This window comes from Hydra vulgaris, chromosome 04 (assembly GCF_038396675.1).
Source record: "Hydra vulgaris chromosome 04, alternate assembly HydraT2T_AEP".
Classification (NCBI taxonomy): Eukaryota; Metazoa; Cnidaria; class Hydrozoa; order Anthoathecata; family Hydridae; genus Hydra; species Hydra vulgaris.
Window position 1 is genome coordinate 42,704,933 of NC_088923.1, and position 18,044 is coordinate 42,722,976.

General features: G+C 26.9%; 1 protein-coding gene across 1 annotated transcript in view; it reads right to left on the reverse strand.

Moving 5' to 3' along the window:
• The window catches only part of LOC100207309 (dnaJ homolog subfamily B member 12), a 55,599-nt gene extending 38,289 nt beyond the window's left edge, over positions 1 to 17,310 (reverse strand). The window contains exons 1-3 of the mRNA XM_065796396.1: positions 17,123 to 17,310; positions 13,195 to 13,372; positions 7,866 to 8,011 (exon numbers count right to left, since the gene is read on the reverse strand). Coding sequence (XP_065652468.1) covers positions 7,866 to 8,011; positions 13,195 to 13,372; positions 17,123 to 17,285 — 487 coding nt within the window. The 5' untranslated portion in view covers positions 17,286 to 17,310. The remainder of the gene's footprint in view (positions 1 to 7,865; positions 8,012 to 13,194; positions 13,373 to 17,122) is intronic.
• Positions 17,311 to 18,044: the final 734 nt, after the last annotated feature.

The following is an 18,044-nucleotide window of genomic DNA, read 5'->3' on the forward strand; positions in this document are numbered from 1 at the left end:
TGTAAAGTGATAAGATCCCATGTATTAGAGATGAAATGTTAGACTTACTTAATGTAAAGTTAATGACACTGTTAAAAATTTTCCAAAATTCTCTAGAGCCCAATTTCTGAGGAAAGATACGAGATTTAGTAAACTGGGAATAATAGAGTTTAGCATCAGACTACTTTTTTAGATCGATTTCTTGCATAGAAATCAATGTAAAAAAGTGCTGTAAAATAGACGTTCGTTTTCAAGAGAGTTCTTCTTTTATAAAAGGTGAGAAAAATAATTACAATTAGATACATGTAAAAATGTAGAAAGGTGTTGTAAAATTGATGTTTGTTCTGAAAAGGATTGTTCTTTTGAAAATGGTGAAAAAGATGACTACAATTAGATACAGCAGTTGCACAAGAAGGTGAACCCCTTAGAGTAGAATGAAGCTTGATTTGGAACTGACGAGAAGAAATAAAAACTTCTATACCTGCCCGGATCCAGGACGCTACGTAGGAGGCATATTTATCAGTAGAAAGAGAAAAAAGATCAGTCCAAGGGCAATCGCAAAAAGAATCCCAGTCAGCTTTAGTGTAGTAGTAATTAGTGCAATGATAGGGTGATTCTAAAGAAGAAGTACAAGAAAGATATCTTAAGATAGAGATCATTGCATGGTTGGAACCACCTAAAGAAGAACAAGAAGAAACTGAACAAAAGTTAGGGTCAGAGACAAAACAAAAGTTAAAAAGTGAAGGTAAGCAATTAGGGTTGCCTAGAAAACGAGTCACAAAGTATCTGAGTATGAGAAATACAAAAGTTATGGGCTTTAGTGCCAGAGGGGTCAGTGGTGTTAGAGCCAAGCCATTCAGTGTGATAAGCATTAATTTCATAAATAACAACAATATTGGCAGAGGGGTATTCAGTGTGATGAGCATTACAGTCACCAATAACAATGATATTGGCAGAGGGGTAAAGAGAAATGGCATGATCAATATGATTAAAATCTAAAAGAGTGCAGTCTTGAGAAGAAGGAAAACAATAAGAACAAAAAAAAAGGTGATTTGCTTGCACCTCTTGAGTAAAAAGGTGCAAGCGGAAGCACATAAAAAAATGGTCAGGGATCAAACCTGATTTCTCAACAAACAGGTGAATTGATGCATAAGTATACCCCCAAGCCAAGCATGTGACTATTGGAGACTTTGCGATTAAAAGGATAGTACTCATCAATACTGAGATCTGAAGAAGGAACAGCTGAATTTAAATTAGTCTCACAACGAGCAAAAAAGTCTGGTGAATTTTGCAAGAGGTAAAATCCAACTGATGGAAAGTTACATCAAAGACAATGAATATTTGAGAAAAATACTGTAAAACAGGGTTAATTGAGTACCAGGGAGTTAAAAGAGTCAAAAAATAGAAAAAGTTTAGAAATGTTATAACACTTTTGGTATTGTTGTTATAGATTTAATTTTTTTTCAGCATTATTAGTACAATCAAGACCTACCTGTAACTACAATTGGTTTTTGAAAACATGTAGCCAGTAAGTGATAAATGTGCTTTTGAATTTCAAAAAAAATGTCTTTGAACTCTTCTCTGTGGAGAAAATGTGGATGTATTAATCCAAATTTTAAGATTAGTCATGGATAACATATTAATGTTTTATTTATAATTTAATTTCAACTACATTATGTAATTATTTTTTTCAAAAATGTATTTGACCTATGATTTTGAGGTTATTTGAGGCCATTTACAAAAACTCTTAGAAACAGGTCAGAGATATATTTCTTTAATTACAACACAAATTTAGTGCTAAATTGACAACTATAATTCAACAGTATATTTTTTTACAGGTTTAAAGTGAAAACATTTTAATTTGTTGAACAATCAGATTTTAGTTGAATTGACTTTATAAATCACGACTGTTTTCAAATTCACGGCTAGTTGATTGAATACATTAAATATGGCTCAAACGCAAGTAGTCAATTCATGACATATATGAATAGTATTATACTTAAGCAATTGTTATAATGTGCTCTAACATCGTAACATCTGTAGTAGGTCAGGCCTTCCCAGGAGAGGCGTGCGGTCGGTCGCTTTGAGTGACCACGCATATATATATATTTTTTGAGAGTCTGGCCACGGTTTTTTAGCATATATTAATGAAGCATTTTTAAAAAGGCGCTGAGAAAACCTAACTAAATTGTCGTATTATTTTATTATTTTTATTCATAATTTATTCTTATTATTAATATAAAAATATTAACATAAAAATGAAATGTATATATATATATATATATATATATATATATATATATATATATTTATACTTATTTAATAAAAAAAAATTTTTCTTATTACAATTTTTTTTTTCAAGTCTAGTAAACATAAAAAAAAAATTTATTTATTTATATTTATATTTTATTTATTTATATTATAATTATTTATAATATATTTTTAGGTGTTGATTTTTTCAGCAACAATATTTAAGACAAGTCGAAAAAATAAACAGAAAATGTGACCGAAAACTTTTTTAATCTATTTTGAAAAATATGCTCTGCCGACGCGGGATGCGAACCTGGGTCTCCGCAGCGCTATATAAAGTCTCAACCGAATGAGCTAATCGTTCATACCTCTATCGAGAACCTTGTAGATAATAATTCTTCTAGAACTTAGAAGTTATTTTTTGTAGAAAGACATACTTATGTGAAAAAATTTAAAATTAGAAAAAAAAATATGTAAAATAAAAAAAATAAAAATTTATAAAGTTATAAGAAAAAAAAATTCAAAGAAAAAATATATATATATATATTATTTTTATGTTATTGTTTCCTTATTAATGAAAATAATAAATTATTAAGAAAATTACAAAATAATACAACGAATTTAATTTGATTTTTTCAGCGCCTTTTTAAAAATGCGTTATTTTTAATATATGCTAAATAAGCGTGGCCGAGTTATCCAAAAAAAAAAAAATATCCGTGTTCACTCAAGGCGTGCGACCGCACGCCTCTCCTGGGAAGGCCTGTAGGTGGTTTAATAAAATGTTGATCTTAGTTTTTTAAAGTTTTTAAAAACAGACATTACTGGTAACAATATTTTTTATTTTTTATTTTGCTAGTCAATTCATGAGAGGTTTAGTTCTTACCTAGCAGGTGCTATACTGTGCCTTAAGGTGTTATCATCTATAGTTTTATAACATTTGATCTCAGTTGATAACAAATTTGTAAAAAATACATTACTAATTTGTACTTTTTAAAAAAACAATTGTACTATCTTTAATTAGGTGTTATTTTGTTTAAAATGTTGCTTACATATAGGTGTGTGTCACTAGTTTTTTTTTAAACTCTAATGGTGTACTCATTTAAACCCTTCAGGGGGCAAATTAGGTTTTCCATTCTAAAGTAATGGATGTACTCTTATAACTCCATAATTGGGGCTAAATGAGTATATTCTCTGAAAAAAACAACCCAAAAAAAATTTAAAAAAAAAACAACCTTAAAACATGATTAGTATATGTATAAACTATCAATATAAACAATGACATGCTGAAAAAATAATAAGTAACTGCTCTAAACAACTTCGGAAAGGGCAACAATCATAAAAACGTACTCAATTAACCCTGGTCTACGGTATATTGAAACAGTTAGGTGGTGGGAGTGTTTATTATTTTTAGTTATTTTTTTTATTATTTTTAGTTATTTTGGGCATGGTTTAAGTTTAAAGAGAACTTGACTTATTCATAGATAGAGCACAGCATCTTAAGCAATAAGCTCAGTCATGCTAATTAACCTAAAGTCATAACTTAGGGCTCTTTATGTGGTCTCAAAAATGCACACCAAAAGCACTAACAGAGACACAACCATCCATGTCTAAAATGGCCCTTTTAATACTCAACAAGCTGATTCCATTAACAGGTGTAAAAAATCATACTATGTTATTTTACACTTGTTGATGAAATCAGCTTCTCTTAGAGCTATCAGAGAGTTTTGGAAACATTACTTCCAGTTGGCCTCAGAACCATTGAACTGAGTTTAATGGATCTTACACCAGTAATAGATTAAGAAGGGTTTTGAGGCAATTATTCAAAAGATAATTATTCTGCTAACCCCTAAAGCCTAGGCTTTCTACAAGACAGCAGCTCGATGCATTTTACTTCTCCCCAAGATGATTTTTATTGAGACAATATCTCTAGACTTTACTTAACCAAGAGCACAAAGCAGGGGAATTTTAAGTTGGATTTTATTTCTCTTAGCCTTTGCCTAAAAAAAGCAAACCCTACAAAGAAGCAGGGCATAGGACAGGTAGTACTGGATTACATAAAAACAGTTGCAGGGTGATTGTGATGATCTTGAGCCTGACCTAACCTGGAGTAGTTTTAAAAAAGTTACTTTCTGTAAGCAGTACTTTGAACATTTGACTTAAAACATTGATGTGGACATTACCAACCAACATATTTCATTATTGGCAGTGAACATTATTAACTTCATTGTCATGCATCATAACACTCTAGAAAAAACTTTAAACTTAAAAAAAAAAAAACTTGTAAAACTTAAATCTCTAATGATGCACTTTTTGCTATTAGAATGGGAGATAATTTTCTAAATGTGGCCCAGGTATACCCTATTCTTGCCCTTGATGTCTCTTCTTCACTAATTGTATCTCTAAGATAAAAAAACTTATTAACACATTCTATTTTTCTATCACTGTTAATTGTCTCTTTTTGACTTGATTATTTTAATAAGAGATAATATTTAAACCTAAATTAAATCCTAGACATTTAGTGAGAAATTTAAGATCAGTTGATTATGTGTGAAGTACAAACAGAATTTTACCCATTTTGGTTGCAGGCTAGGTTAGACATTTATAATATTTCTGGATTAATAGTTAGGTTTTGGAACAATATTGTTCAAGTAAAAAACCGTACTTTAATAAATAAAAGAGCAATGAATACAAAAAAAAAACTTAAACTGTTACCTAAATGCTTATTTGTATTTTTTTATATAACTATTAGAACTATTAAGTGCTTTAAATTTTACTTTATGTTTATAAAAAATAATAAAAAATATTTGAAAAAATATTACTTTTCGATAGTCATGAGTATTTTATTTGCATGTGTAATTGGAAGAAAAGAATATCAATTAAATGGAAACAATAATAAACCTAAGAAAATAAAATAACTTAAGCCTAAAACAAATAAACTTAAGAAACAATGAAGAAGCTTTTAGTACAAAATTTGAAAAATTTTGCATTACACCTATAAATAAAATAATTTTCTACTACACATGCTTGATTTCTTATCTTTTTAAAAAAAAAATAGAAAAAAATGAACAAATAAGCATTCCTTTCTTATTAATTTTTGAAGACACTTTATAGCCTTTCAAATTTTTTTGAAGCTGAGTTTGTTTTTCTTAGTATTGAAAAAAATGGTATCAATAAAAACTATAGGTTATATACTCATAGTATATACTCATAAATAAACATTAGAAATAGTTTTTTATTAGTTTCCAATAACATCACAAGTTATTCTTTTATCATGTTGATTACTACACATGATTCTTAAATTAATGACAACTTTTCATCAAATAATTTAATGAAAAAAAAGTATTTGTAACAATTTTAAAAACACAAAAAAAATTTTTGTATATGCTGGCATTTTTTTATTAATTAAACTTTTAAAAACAGTATATTTTGATAATTATACATTTATTGCTTCTAGTAGACTAGACATAAAATCATTATATTTAAAGTGATTTATAATCCAAATTTATATAGGACACCCTACTGATACAAACAATTGTCCTTTGTGCTAAGACCTCAAGATCAAACATAACTATATCCCCTAGAATATAGCCTTCAATAGCCAACAACAATCCCCAATAAGTCTCTAGTAGTACCGCACTCAACTTGTTTTTCTGTGTAGTAGCGTTGTTCATCGCAGCCTGTGTTCCAGAATTAAAAGGTTGAGTTTGTAAAAACTATTATAAAAAATGACAGCCTCTTCAACTATAGTAGCATCCCCTTGGATTTGGAGATAAATAAACGAAAAAAAAGTTAAAAAAACTAATAGAAATAAAAAAGTAGATAAATTTAACCCTTGCATTTTTTTAATGTAAGCTTTTGATTGTCATATACAGCCGTGGACAGGAAAGGTGTGCAATTGTACTTTATTCCTGACCACAGATTTATTTGTGACATGTTAACCACGGCTTTTTAGATTTTTGAAAACGTTTAAAAAATGTGCTAAATAAAGTATAAGGTAATAAAGCGAAAAATTGCTTTTAAAGATTGTATACTATAAAAGACATTTAAATTATCGAAACATATTATATTGTTAAAAAGTGTATTTCTTATGATGAATGTAAATATTTTTAAAACAATTTGTACAATTAATTTTATAAACAACAACAAAAATGATTTTTTTAATAAACTTTTTGATGAATCCATAAATCTAATAGTCGAAAACATAACAAAGTTATTTTTTTTTTATGCTTTAACTATTTATTTATTTTGTTAACTTTCTAATAAGATTTGTTTACACTAAGCTAAACCCTTTTAAACAAATTTAAAATAAATTAAATAAATTATCATAGAATATTAAATAAAGCTTTTACTTATTTCAAGTATTTTTTTCCTAATGATGAATGTAATTTTTTTTAAACAATTTGTATTCTTAATTTTATAAACAACGACAACAATAAAAAAAAGTTTATTGAAACAGCGTTTCAATAAACCTCTTTTAAAAAAACTTTTTGATTATATAAATAAAGTTAGTTTTTTATTAAACGATAATTAGATGAGTTTTTTTTATTTAAAAGAGTTCGCCTACTATTATAAAAACATTACAAAAGATCAAAGATTTATAGTTTGTCATGTTGGTTTAAAAAAGGTTATAACTGAAATTTTTTGTATTAGGAGAATTTAAAAAAAAATTTTAAATTTTTTTAATGTTTAATTAAAATTATTTATATTATTATTTTATTAGTTTATGAATTCTTTTTTTGATTAATATATAAAAATACATAAATGAATAAAAAATAATCATATAAATATTTTTATTTAGAATTAAAAGTTTTATTTTCTATTTTCCTAATATAAAAAAAATCAGTTAGAAACTTCTCAAACGAACATGAAGAGTTATTCAACCTTAACATAATTTCAAAACATAATTAAAAATAATTTTTTTTTAGAGTTTTAGTTTTTCAGATTTATATTAGTTGATTTTTTTTTAGAGCTAAAGGTTTTAATTTTTTTTAATTTCTCTTTTGTTAAGCTTTCTTTCTTTTTTTATATGGTTTAACTTGTTTATAAATTTTTTCCTTTGTTGGTTTTTTTCAGCATGTTTTTAATTATCTAAAGAGCCGTGGTCAAGCTTTTAAAAAAAAAAAAAAATTACATGTGTGGTTAAGATTGGAACGCGATTGCATGCCTTTCCTGTCCACGATTGCATAAAACATCCAATATTTAAAACATTTGCTTTCTAATCACTATTTTTTTTTTTTTTTTTTTTTGTGGCAACACTTTTTCTAGCTATTTATAAAATGTGTTATGAAACAGGTTAAAATTTAATGTTCTTTTTTCATGCTTCTTAGACACTATTACTTTAATCTACATTGCACCATTACATTTATCCACCATTACATTGGTTTCATGTCTAACAATTACAACAAATAAATTAAATAATTACAACTTTAATCTATGTTTTTTTCACAAACTTACTTTAAGATTATATATTGCTACAAATTTTGGCATGATTACCTCAATATGAAAATTCAAAATTCAAAAGCACCTCTTGCTTTCTAATCAACACAATACACTTGGATCTCGAAGCAATCTATGCATATGTTGTATTTGTAACAACTATAAAGAGGTCATTAATAATTGAAAAGTTAAAAACTTACGTTTAAAAGCTTCTGCTGCACCAGGAGCATGATTTTTATCAGGATGAAACTGCAATGCTAATTTTCTATAAGCTTTCTTTAATTCGTTATCTGTAAAGTCTTTACTTATACCAAGAACATCATAGAAATCTTTACAACCTTTAATTCTATTGAAATAAAATATTCAAATAAAGTAGATAAAAATTCAATATTACATGATATTATGTATTAAAAATAGAATAATTGAAACTAGAAATAATATAATAAAAAATAATTTTTAAAATTTGTTGTATCGTTAATAAAACACAATTAATATAAAAATAACAATATAATCCTTTATATGTAAGGCATCTTTTATATATTCACTACATATAAACCTCACGTATATATATATATAAACACTGTTACTGTTTGTCAACAAATAACAAAGTTTAACGGCTTCATATCCCTGAAACATATTGGCTTTTGCCCCCTTGTCGACCATGTATTTCTTTGATTCTGGGTACATTCTTCTTTAGTTACAAGTAGTTCGGACATATCAGATTTATCACTATTGAAAGAATCGAGTGTCTTAATATTAATGGGATCATAACGTATACTGTCTTCATTATTCATAACTATACTAGGCTTAGTATAGTTATGAATAATTAGGCATTTGTGTATTTGGTCACAGTATGATCCGTATGCACTCTGCACTAAGGTTTTTTTTGGCCATGTATGTAACGTCCTCTCTTTCTTCACCTCTCTTTATCTCCACACATTTTTAACAGTTTTCACATATTCTTCAACATCTTGATAGTAGGAAGGCCGCCAATCTTCCAACTTTAATTTACATTGAGTTTGCATTGTGCCATAATGTATCTCATCATGGACTGATTTGATAAATTTCCTTCTCCTTTTTTTAGGAGATACAATAAAATCACCATTACATACAATTCCCTTTTCAATAGCCAGTTTATTCCTAATAGATTTATAAGGTCTTTCTGCTATAGGGCATCTGCTCTAATTATTTTTGCTAATTCAGGTTTTGATATCCATCAATACTCTATCATTTTCTGTTTCATTTATTATCTGCTCAGGATTCGCGATATCTGATTTGACTAGGTATGTAAAGGTTTCTTGGTCCTTTTCTTCATCCTGTGGTAGAAAAAAGACCATCTCAATAATGCATCAGCATGAGGAATGTTTTTTCCCTTCTTATAGCTTATTTAGTAGTCAAATGCCATCATTTGCAGGGTTCATCTTAAAATTCTAGCAGATGTTACTTTAGACAGTTCTTTATTACAACCAAACATAAACTCTAATGGTCTGTGATCTGATATCAATTTAAATTTTCTACCCAACAAAAAATGCGAAGATTTATTTTGACTAATGTGCTGACCAAATTAGGATCTGGGGTAACTCCCTTTTCTGACAGTTCCTATCCTAAAAATGAAAGACTTTTTGTTTCATTCACTAATTTTCTTTTATTTATACTCATCTTAGATTTTTCAACTTGCTCAAAATTTTACTCAAATTCGATTTAAACTCTTCATCTCTTCCTCATTCTCTGTCCATTTCTTCAGCATTTTTACCACCAACACATATATCATCTTGAAATATAATCATATTAGGAATAATAATACTAACAACAGATTCTATTGCTCTTTGGAATATGGCACTTGCAGTTTTTATTCCAAACGGTAAACATGTCCATCTTAACAATCCAATAGAAGTATTAACTGTTGTTATTTCTTGTGCATCTTTGTCCATCTCAATTTGATGACAAACTCCCTTGAGATCTATATTTCATTCTACTTAGAATATTTTATTTAGCAAAATATTTCATTCCTGCCATTTTATAAAATACAGTTTCAATATTTGGAATAGGGTATGAATCTGAGCATACCTTTTGGTTAACACCTATTTTGTTATCTCAGGCCTTGTTAAGAAGCGTTACGCAGCTCGCATTTTGCCTGCAAAAAGGCAATTTGCCTACACGTTCAGCAGATTTGCGCTACGCAAAAACTTTTATCTTTTAAATTATTTAAATTATCTTTTGATGTCGTTAACGTGACGTTTATTTAGAAGAAATAAAATCGTAAGTAAAAGCATTTAACTGCAATTGTAAACTAATAGATTTTTTGTTAAAGAAACAGTTTGTTTAATAATTTTTTTGTTGTTGTTAAAAATTAGTTAAAAAAAATAGAGTGTTTTAAGTTTTATCTTAAGGAATTAAATATATAAACTCCTTTTAAATATAAAAATTATTTTTTGTCATAATAGTTTTAAAAAATGCACGATTTATTTCGATGTAAATATTTTATTAATAAGATATTTTGTTTATTGTTAATTCAATAATGTAAAGTTTTAATGACGTTCGTTTAATTTATGAAAATCATTTATGATCACGAATATGTTATCGGTAACTGATGAATAACAAAAAAAACTCTTTATTGTTTAAAAACATTATTAAAAAGAGTTCACAAAATAAATAAGAAAAAATTTACTAACAGTTAATAAAATAACCAAAAACCAACTGTAGAATTATTAGAAAATAAACAAATATTATTTTACATTTTATGAAAAAAATATTTTTTTTTAAATAAAATTTAGTTCATATTTGAAAGAAATAATAAAAATGTTTTTCCAAATAGGAACTTAGATTTTTTATTTTTTTAACTTTTGTTATAGTGAGAAAAAAACTGAATGATTTTTAACGTGTTAATAAAATAACTTTAATTATAATGTGGTACTTGAAAAGATGCTAGTAACGCAATATAACTTTTAACAATACAAAATATGTTTGCTGAGTTGAGTTACTTAGAAATGTATTACGCGTTTTTGTTACGCAGCGAAATCTCGTAACAAGGCCTGTTATCTGCACATATGCGTAAATCTCCATGTTTTTCTAACAATCATAAGTGGTGATGCCCATTTGCTCCCACCAGGAGGAACCCTTTCGAGCAACCCTTGTTGTATCATTTCATTGAGTATATTTATCACTAGTGGTTTTATGTGAATAGGAAGAGATCAAGATTCAAAATAAGTTGGTTGTATGCCATTTTTTAACAGTATATTTGCTTTGCAGTTAATTAAACGCCCATGAACAATAGGCTTTATACTATTAACTAATTTTGTTGCATTAACATTTAATACATCCAGCTAATTACACCATGATTTTTTGCACAGTTTGCAACAATAATTCTTACAATATTCATTTTAGATTCAGTTTCCAAAGTTGCCTATCAAATTGTTTCAGATAACATTTTTGTAATTTAGATTCAGATATTAAATCCTGACTTCTGGTATCAATTTGCATTTTTATATTGTAGTAATTTATTTTTACATAAATCTCTGAGTTTGCACCATTTAAATTAATAGAATATACACTAGCATCATTTTCTATTTCCTCTATTTTTCTTTCATACCTAATATTTGCTTTGCATATATTTTTCAAGTGGTTCTTTTTTAAATTTTCCATATTTTTTTCCACTAACACCCTACTCTTCACTCTTTAGCATTTCTAGAGCTTTAATTCTCTGAAAAGAAGATTGGAGGCCATCAATCAATCTGATTTGAACTAAATCATCTTCTGAACTTTGGCCAACCTTACCTAACTTTTTTGAAGTTAAAAAATATGAAGCTTCACATAATCTTTGTGTATGTGATACAATGTTTTCATTCCCGCGTAGGTTTGTACCCAACTCACAGTACTATTGTTGTATTGTTAATAAAACACGACAAATATAAAAATAACAATATATATAATCTTTAATAGTAAGCCATTTTTTATATATTCACTACATATAAATGCCACTTATATATATATATAAGCACTGTTACTGTTCGTCTTCAAATAACAAAATTACGGCTTCACAAAATTTTTAAAAAAATTTTTTAACAGCCTAACTATTTATTATTATTTAATATTATATTTACTATTAACTTAAAACTATAGTACTATAAAACTAGGGTGTTCTGGTTAGAATTAGATTTTTCTTTATGTTTCCTTAATCATGAAATCAAATGAAAGTTTAATAAACTTAATACTATTAAAACTTAGTAAAATGAAAATTTCTTTTTTTTTTTAACAATAGCTATAGCCAGCCTGTAAATCGGAATGAAAACTAATAGGTTAAAAGACATAAATAATATTTCAAAAAATACACAGGGCATATGTTGGGTTGTCATGGCATTATGGAGCAGGTAAAGCTACTTAGCAGTGTTAAAGACAACCATTACAACCAATTATAAATTTAGAATAAGGCTTCCTCTCTTTATTGTGTTTACCACTTTCTTACTCGTTATTTTTTAAGTGGAATACTGTTGCAATATTTGTGCTGGTTCTTTTAATAATGCTTTTTCTCTTTAAGACACAGTCTGAGAATGCATTATAAATGTAAGCCTCATCATTCATCAAACTTAAGCCTCATCATTAGGTTGTATTTTTCTCTTTTCTACAAATAATACCATGGTCAGTGCTCAAGCAACCTTTCATCTTTTGTTTCATCAACCAAAGCTTAATCTCACATGACTTACCATTTAGCAAGTCATACCTTTTTACAGTAACTGTTCATACATGTTCAAAAAACTTTTACTCATATAGTTTTTTTTTCGTAAAAAGTCAACTTTGATTCCTGTTAACTTCCAACTTAAATAGTGTTTAGTTGCAGCCTTTTTAAGAGTAAATTTGTTTTAAAAAATATTTTATAGTTTAATTTACTTGCAAGCATAATATCTATAAATCTTATATCAAAAAAGATACATAAACCATGTGGACCAGATTATTCTTTATTAAAATGCTTCTGATTGGTTTAATCTAAATGAATCCATCTTTTGACTTTTAAATACAAGTATTTAAAATATCAAAATAATATTTAAATTAAGCTGTCAGAAGTTATATTTTGTATAAGATTCAAAATCGTATTACTTAGTCCAAAATACACTTTTAAAAAAAAATAAAAAGGTAGAACTTCCAACTTGATTTTTTTTTTAAATCAAGTTGGAAGTCAGCAATTAACCGTAATAAATAAATAGTAGCTCTTTATAAAGGTTACAACATGGTGGCATTATTAATAATATTAATAAACAATAGATTTTGAAAGAAAACAATTTAAAATATCATACAGTCTTATTTTATTCTTTTGTCATAGGACAACTATTTTAAACAATAAACAAATATTTTACTGTCTATTTTACTTATAAATATTTTACTTTTTAGACAGTAAAATATTTGGCTGGGAAAGTAAAGGTTAAGTTTCTCTCAGATATTCAAACTTGAATAACTTGGTCCAAAAAAAAAAAAACATATAACAAGATCTTAACATTGAACATCTTTTTTCAAACTGAATGGTTTAATGAACTTTACCTTTTTACTTCTTTAAGTTGCTCAGGTGTATAATTTAATTCAACTTGAAGTTCTTCTTTTTGAACCTCCTCCTTCTTCGCTGAATGACTATTAGAGTTACTGTGTGTACGCTTTCTGTCCGAGCTATCATTATTGGCAGTTCCGTTTTGTATATTTTCTGAAAGTTCTTTTAACAAATCTGTAAAATAATATTGTTAGTATTATATATTGATAGATATTATTAGTATTATTGCATATTTTTTTATAATTTAATATTTCTTTTAAAATTGTAAATAAAAAATTACAATTAAACTTGTATTTGTTTGTGTACAGTTTACAAGAAGAAGAAAATATTCTAAGATTGCTAAAAATTAACATCAATATACTATCATTTAAGATATCTTACAACAATCAAGTTAATCTACTTCAATCTTGGCTGTAACACTGTTATTATCGCTTTTTTTTTTTTTTCTGTATGTTTCTTATCAGAACTATTTATAGTCTTTTTTATAATCAATAATGATTGATTTTAACTTCTTTAACTTTTAAATCTATAACAGTTGATCTTTTAACATACATGATTTCAAGAAACTTGATTGTTGTATTTTTTTTTTTTTTTTACAATGAATATACTCTAATGTTTTTATGCAACATAAACTTTACATACACTAATAGGATTTTTGAACACTCCAATAAATTATTAATTAACAATAACAATTAGTCATAACCTAATTTATAAAACTTAAACCCATTATCCTAAAAATATCATTATAAAAAACATAAACCCATAATCCTAAAAATATCATTATAAAAAACATAAACCCATAATCCTAAAAATATCTTTATAAAAAACATAAACCCATTATCCTAAAAATATCATTATAAAAAACATAAACCTATAATCCTAAAAATATCATTATAAAAAACATAAACCCATAATCCTAAAAATATCATTATAAAAAAGAATATTTAAAATATCTGTAAAAATAATTACTTTAGGACATAATAATTTTTGTAAATGCAAAACTGATTAGCTGAATCATTCACAAAATATTTATCCTATTAAAAAAATGCTGTTAATTTTATTGTAAAAACCTAATGCATCATTTTACCACAGAAAAAACTAATATTTTGATAGTTTTGAAACTTTAAGTAAAAGATTCTGAAGTAATTACAAAAATAAAGATATACTTAGTGTGAAAGATACTTGAAAGATTCAAAGTAGAAAATGCTACTACAAAGACTTAACTTATAGTTTGTAATGTGAGCCATTGTGTTATTTAATTTGTTTTTGGGTTTGTCTGATGGGTCATTTAAATGTTAATCATGCCATATTTCAAGTGAAAGTTCTGATCAGCTTTGTTTGTCAAGATGGTTAAGAGAAAAACATCTTGACAAACAAGGCTGTCAAGATGTTTTTCTCTTAAACATCTCTGTCAAATCTCTGGGTTTTGCTTATTTATGAAGCATTTTCTGCAGCATATTTGTTTTGACATTTAATGAGGCATCAACCTAAAACCTTTCTTAAACAGACAGTCTTTCACTTGGAAGATTAAATATCATACATAAAATATTTGTAGAGCAACATAACTACATAAAATTTAATTTTTCAATGATTGTAATTGCTAACAACAATTTATTTTATCGGGTTTTTTTAACTTACAATATAAAATTAAGATATCAAACTTCACAACAGGTGGTGGCTAAGGTGGATTTTTCGTATTGCATGTTCGTATAAATATTCTACATTTAAATAAGAATACAAAAGATAAGCCACCACATTTACATTTATCACAGTTATAATAATTCTTTTTTTTTCAATTTTAATTCACCTCCCCAAGGCCATGAAGGCTGCTACAGTCGAGGAGGCTACTTAAGTTGTGGTTACAACCCTCTCTCAACTCTATAACTTAAAAACACGAGACTTGACAAACAAGGCTGCTGCATGGGGATCGAACTTGGAACTTCTCGCTTATGAGGCAAGCAATCTACCATTAAACCACTACCACAACTTACACAAAAAAAAACTAATAGAATGTTTATGTAAATCACTTAGTAGTTCTATTTAATTGAGACTTAAGAACATTGCAAAAAGCTTTTTAAAAAATATAAGTATATTGTTATTTTTATATCATATATATATTGGCTACCTTTGTTTTGATGGCTTTTTTAACACTTTAAGTATTTTTAAAAGCAAACATTAGCTATTATAGTCACTACATATTATATTGTCAACCTGCATTTTATCCTCTTTTAGAAGCATTTGATTTCCATGCAGCTGCTTTGGAAAACAAATTAATTTAAAAGCAAACATCAGTTGATGAATACTTGTCGTTTCAGTGAAACTAAGACATGTTTCAAATCATCCTGCATTATTGCTTATGTGTGAGTATTTCTATGTTTTTAACTACAACCTTTTATTTACCCTGATTTTGTATTTAATGTTTCTGTGGAATTACAATTTCCTTATTTATTTCATTGTTTATTTAATCTCTTAGGTTCAATTCTTCTTGTATTAAATCATCACTTTCTTATGTTTACCAAGCTTCTTTTTTTTTTGTTTTAAATAACTATTTATTTTTCTATACCCTACATTACATTTACAGTTTTGTCATATTTTTTCGCTCCCATTTAACAAAATCTTTTTTTACTGTGGTTGGTAGCTATAATTATTAACTAGTTTTAGGATTATGATTGCTTTCTTTGTTAGATTTTATGAACATATCGTTTATTCCAACTTTAATTTTTTTTTTTACAAAAGGTGCAGTGTGGGAATTTTCATTGAAAAGGCATATAATTCTTGTTGACTTATATATTATTATATTATTATTATATAATTTGTATAGTGTTAAATTTATGAAGTAACAAGTTGGCTACTGGTTCATAGAGAGCACTTGCACATTTCATATGACTGCAAACCAGTACGTTAATTAGATGTTTAAAGTAAGCCAATTCCAAGTTAACTAAGAAGCTTGGGAGCTGTTCTCAAGATCCTTCCAAGACTTGAATGACAATTTTTTTTTTTAACTTTTGAATCAATCTTTCCTTAAAATATAAGATGTTGATCAGAAGTAACTCCTAGTAATTTTTCATTTTTAAGACGTTTCATGTTTATATTTTCCAAAAATATCATGAAATCATCTGGAAATCTTTCTATGAGCTTTAAAGATTGATGGGTTTTATTTTTATTTATACGCAGATCAAGTTTACTGCAATATTCTTTAGTTTTTTCAAAAACTGCTATCAGTTTTTGTTTGATTAATTCTAAGCTGCTGTCACTTTTTCTTTTTCTAATTCTTATTTTACTATTCCTTTATATACTAAAAAGTGCTGTTGATTAGGTAATATCACCTCCAAACTATATGATTTCAGACTAGCACTCAATTAAAAGATTTCGAACTAATGAATTAAATAATTCCAGAATAATTCTACCTTAAGGAATGCTTATTTATTTTCATGGAGTAATGTCTGGAATGTTTTTACACTTTTATATCTGTTTTTTAAATAGATTTTAAACCATAAGACTGTTTTGCTTGAGCTTTCCTAAAGCTCAAACTTTTTTTAAGTTAGCTGTTAAATCAACAGGCCTTTGGTATCCTTAATATTCTTAAAGTTTTTCTTAAATGGTCAGATTTTTGATTTTTAATGGCTTTCCAACATTTTTTCTTATAACTATATATTATAAATTTTTTGTAATTTTAACTAAAAAGCATAATTAAAAAAAAAATTCTATAAAAAGACAGCATGAGCATTATCCTTTTTGATGTATCTTCAAAAACTTAAAAATCAAATAAACACTTTGAATTTCAACTTTATGCTTAATGCTTTTAGAAAAAAGTATAAAAGAAGGTGTCCATACTAGCATTTATTATTTGTCAAAAACATTTTTTTTTTTTTTTTTTTTACAATTACTTTGAAAACTCAGAGATAGTTTTTATATGCAACTTACCCTCAGCTTTTTTAGTAGGAAATAATTTTATAGATTTATTTAAAAATTTAATTGCTTTTTCTTTATTTCCATTTAAAGAAAATTTTTTGGCAAATAAAAAACATTTTTCTGCTTCGTCTTTATTGCCATCCATATTCTTTTTTATAAATATTGCTGTGGGCATACAATTTTAAAAATCAAAATATAAGGATTAAAGCTATATTTTTATAGGAGAGTTAAGCCACGCCTTGTATTAAGTGCTAGATAATATTTGTTTTTAAAATGAGCAAACTCTAAGCGATATGTTCGCGAAAGTTTTCTACAACTTTAAATAAAAAATCAAAAGTTACGTCATTTTCTGGACCGATACCAGAGTGTTTAGCACCCTAGGCAAACCTGTCAAATTGTGTCACCTCTTCTTCCAAACCCACATCAATCAGTAAGTTATTTAATACTTTCTCAAAGAAATGCTTTAGGTATGCTATCCCAGCTAGCACGCTACTTAAAGTCAAAGTCAAAACGACGCGTCGTTTTCCAACGTCGCGACGATGGGAGCGTTAAGCCAACGCACAGCGGTCTGAAAAACTTGATTTTAGGCCAAAATTAAAACTTTGATGTTTTTATACTAAATTGATAATGCTGAATCCAAATGCGAAAACAGTTTCTAATTTAAAGATTTTGTTGTTTAGATATCGCATAAGCGGCCCAGTCAAGAATTTCAAAAAAAAAAAAATTTTTGCTTGTGGTTTAATAATATATCGCATTTATATATATATATATATATATATATATATATATATATATATATATATATATATATATATATATATATATATATATATATATATATATATATATATATATATGTATGTATGTATGTATATATATAAATAGGCTGCAGAAAGGGAGGGGGGGTCAAGGGCAACGCCTCCCCTACTCCCCT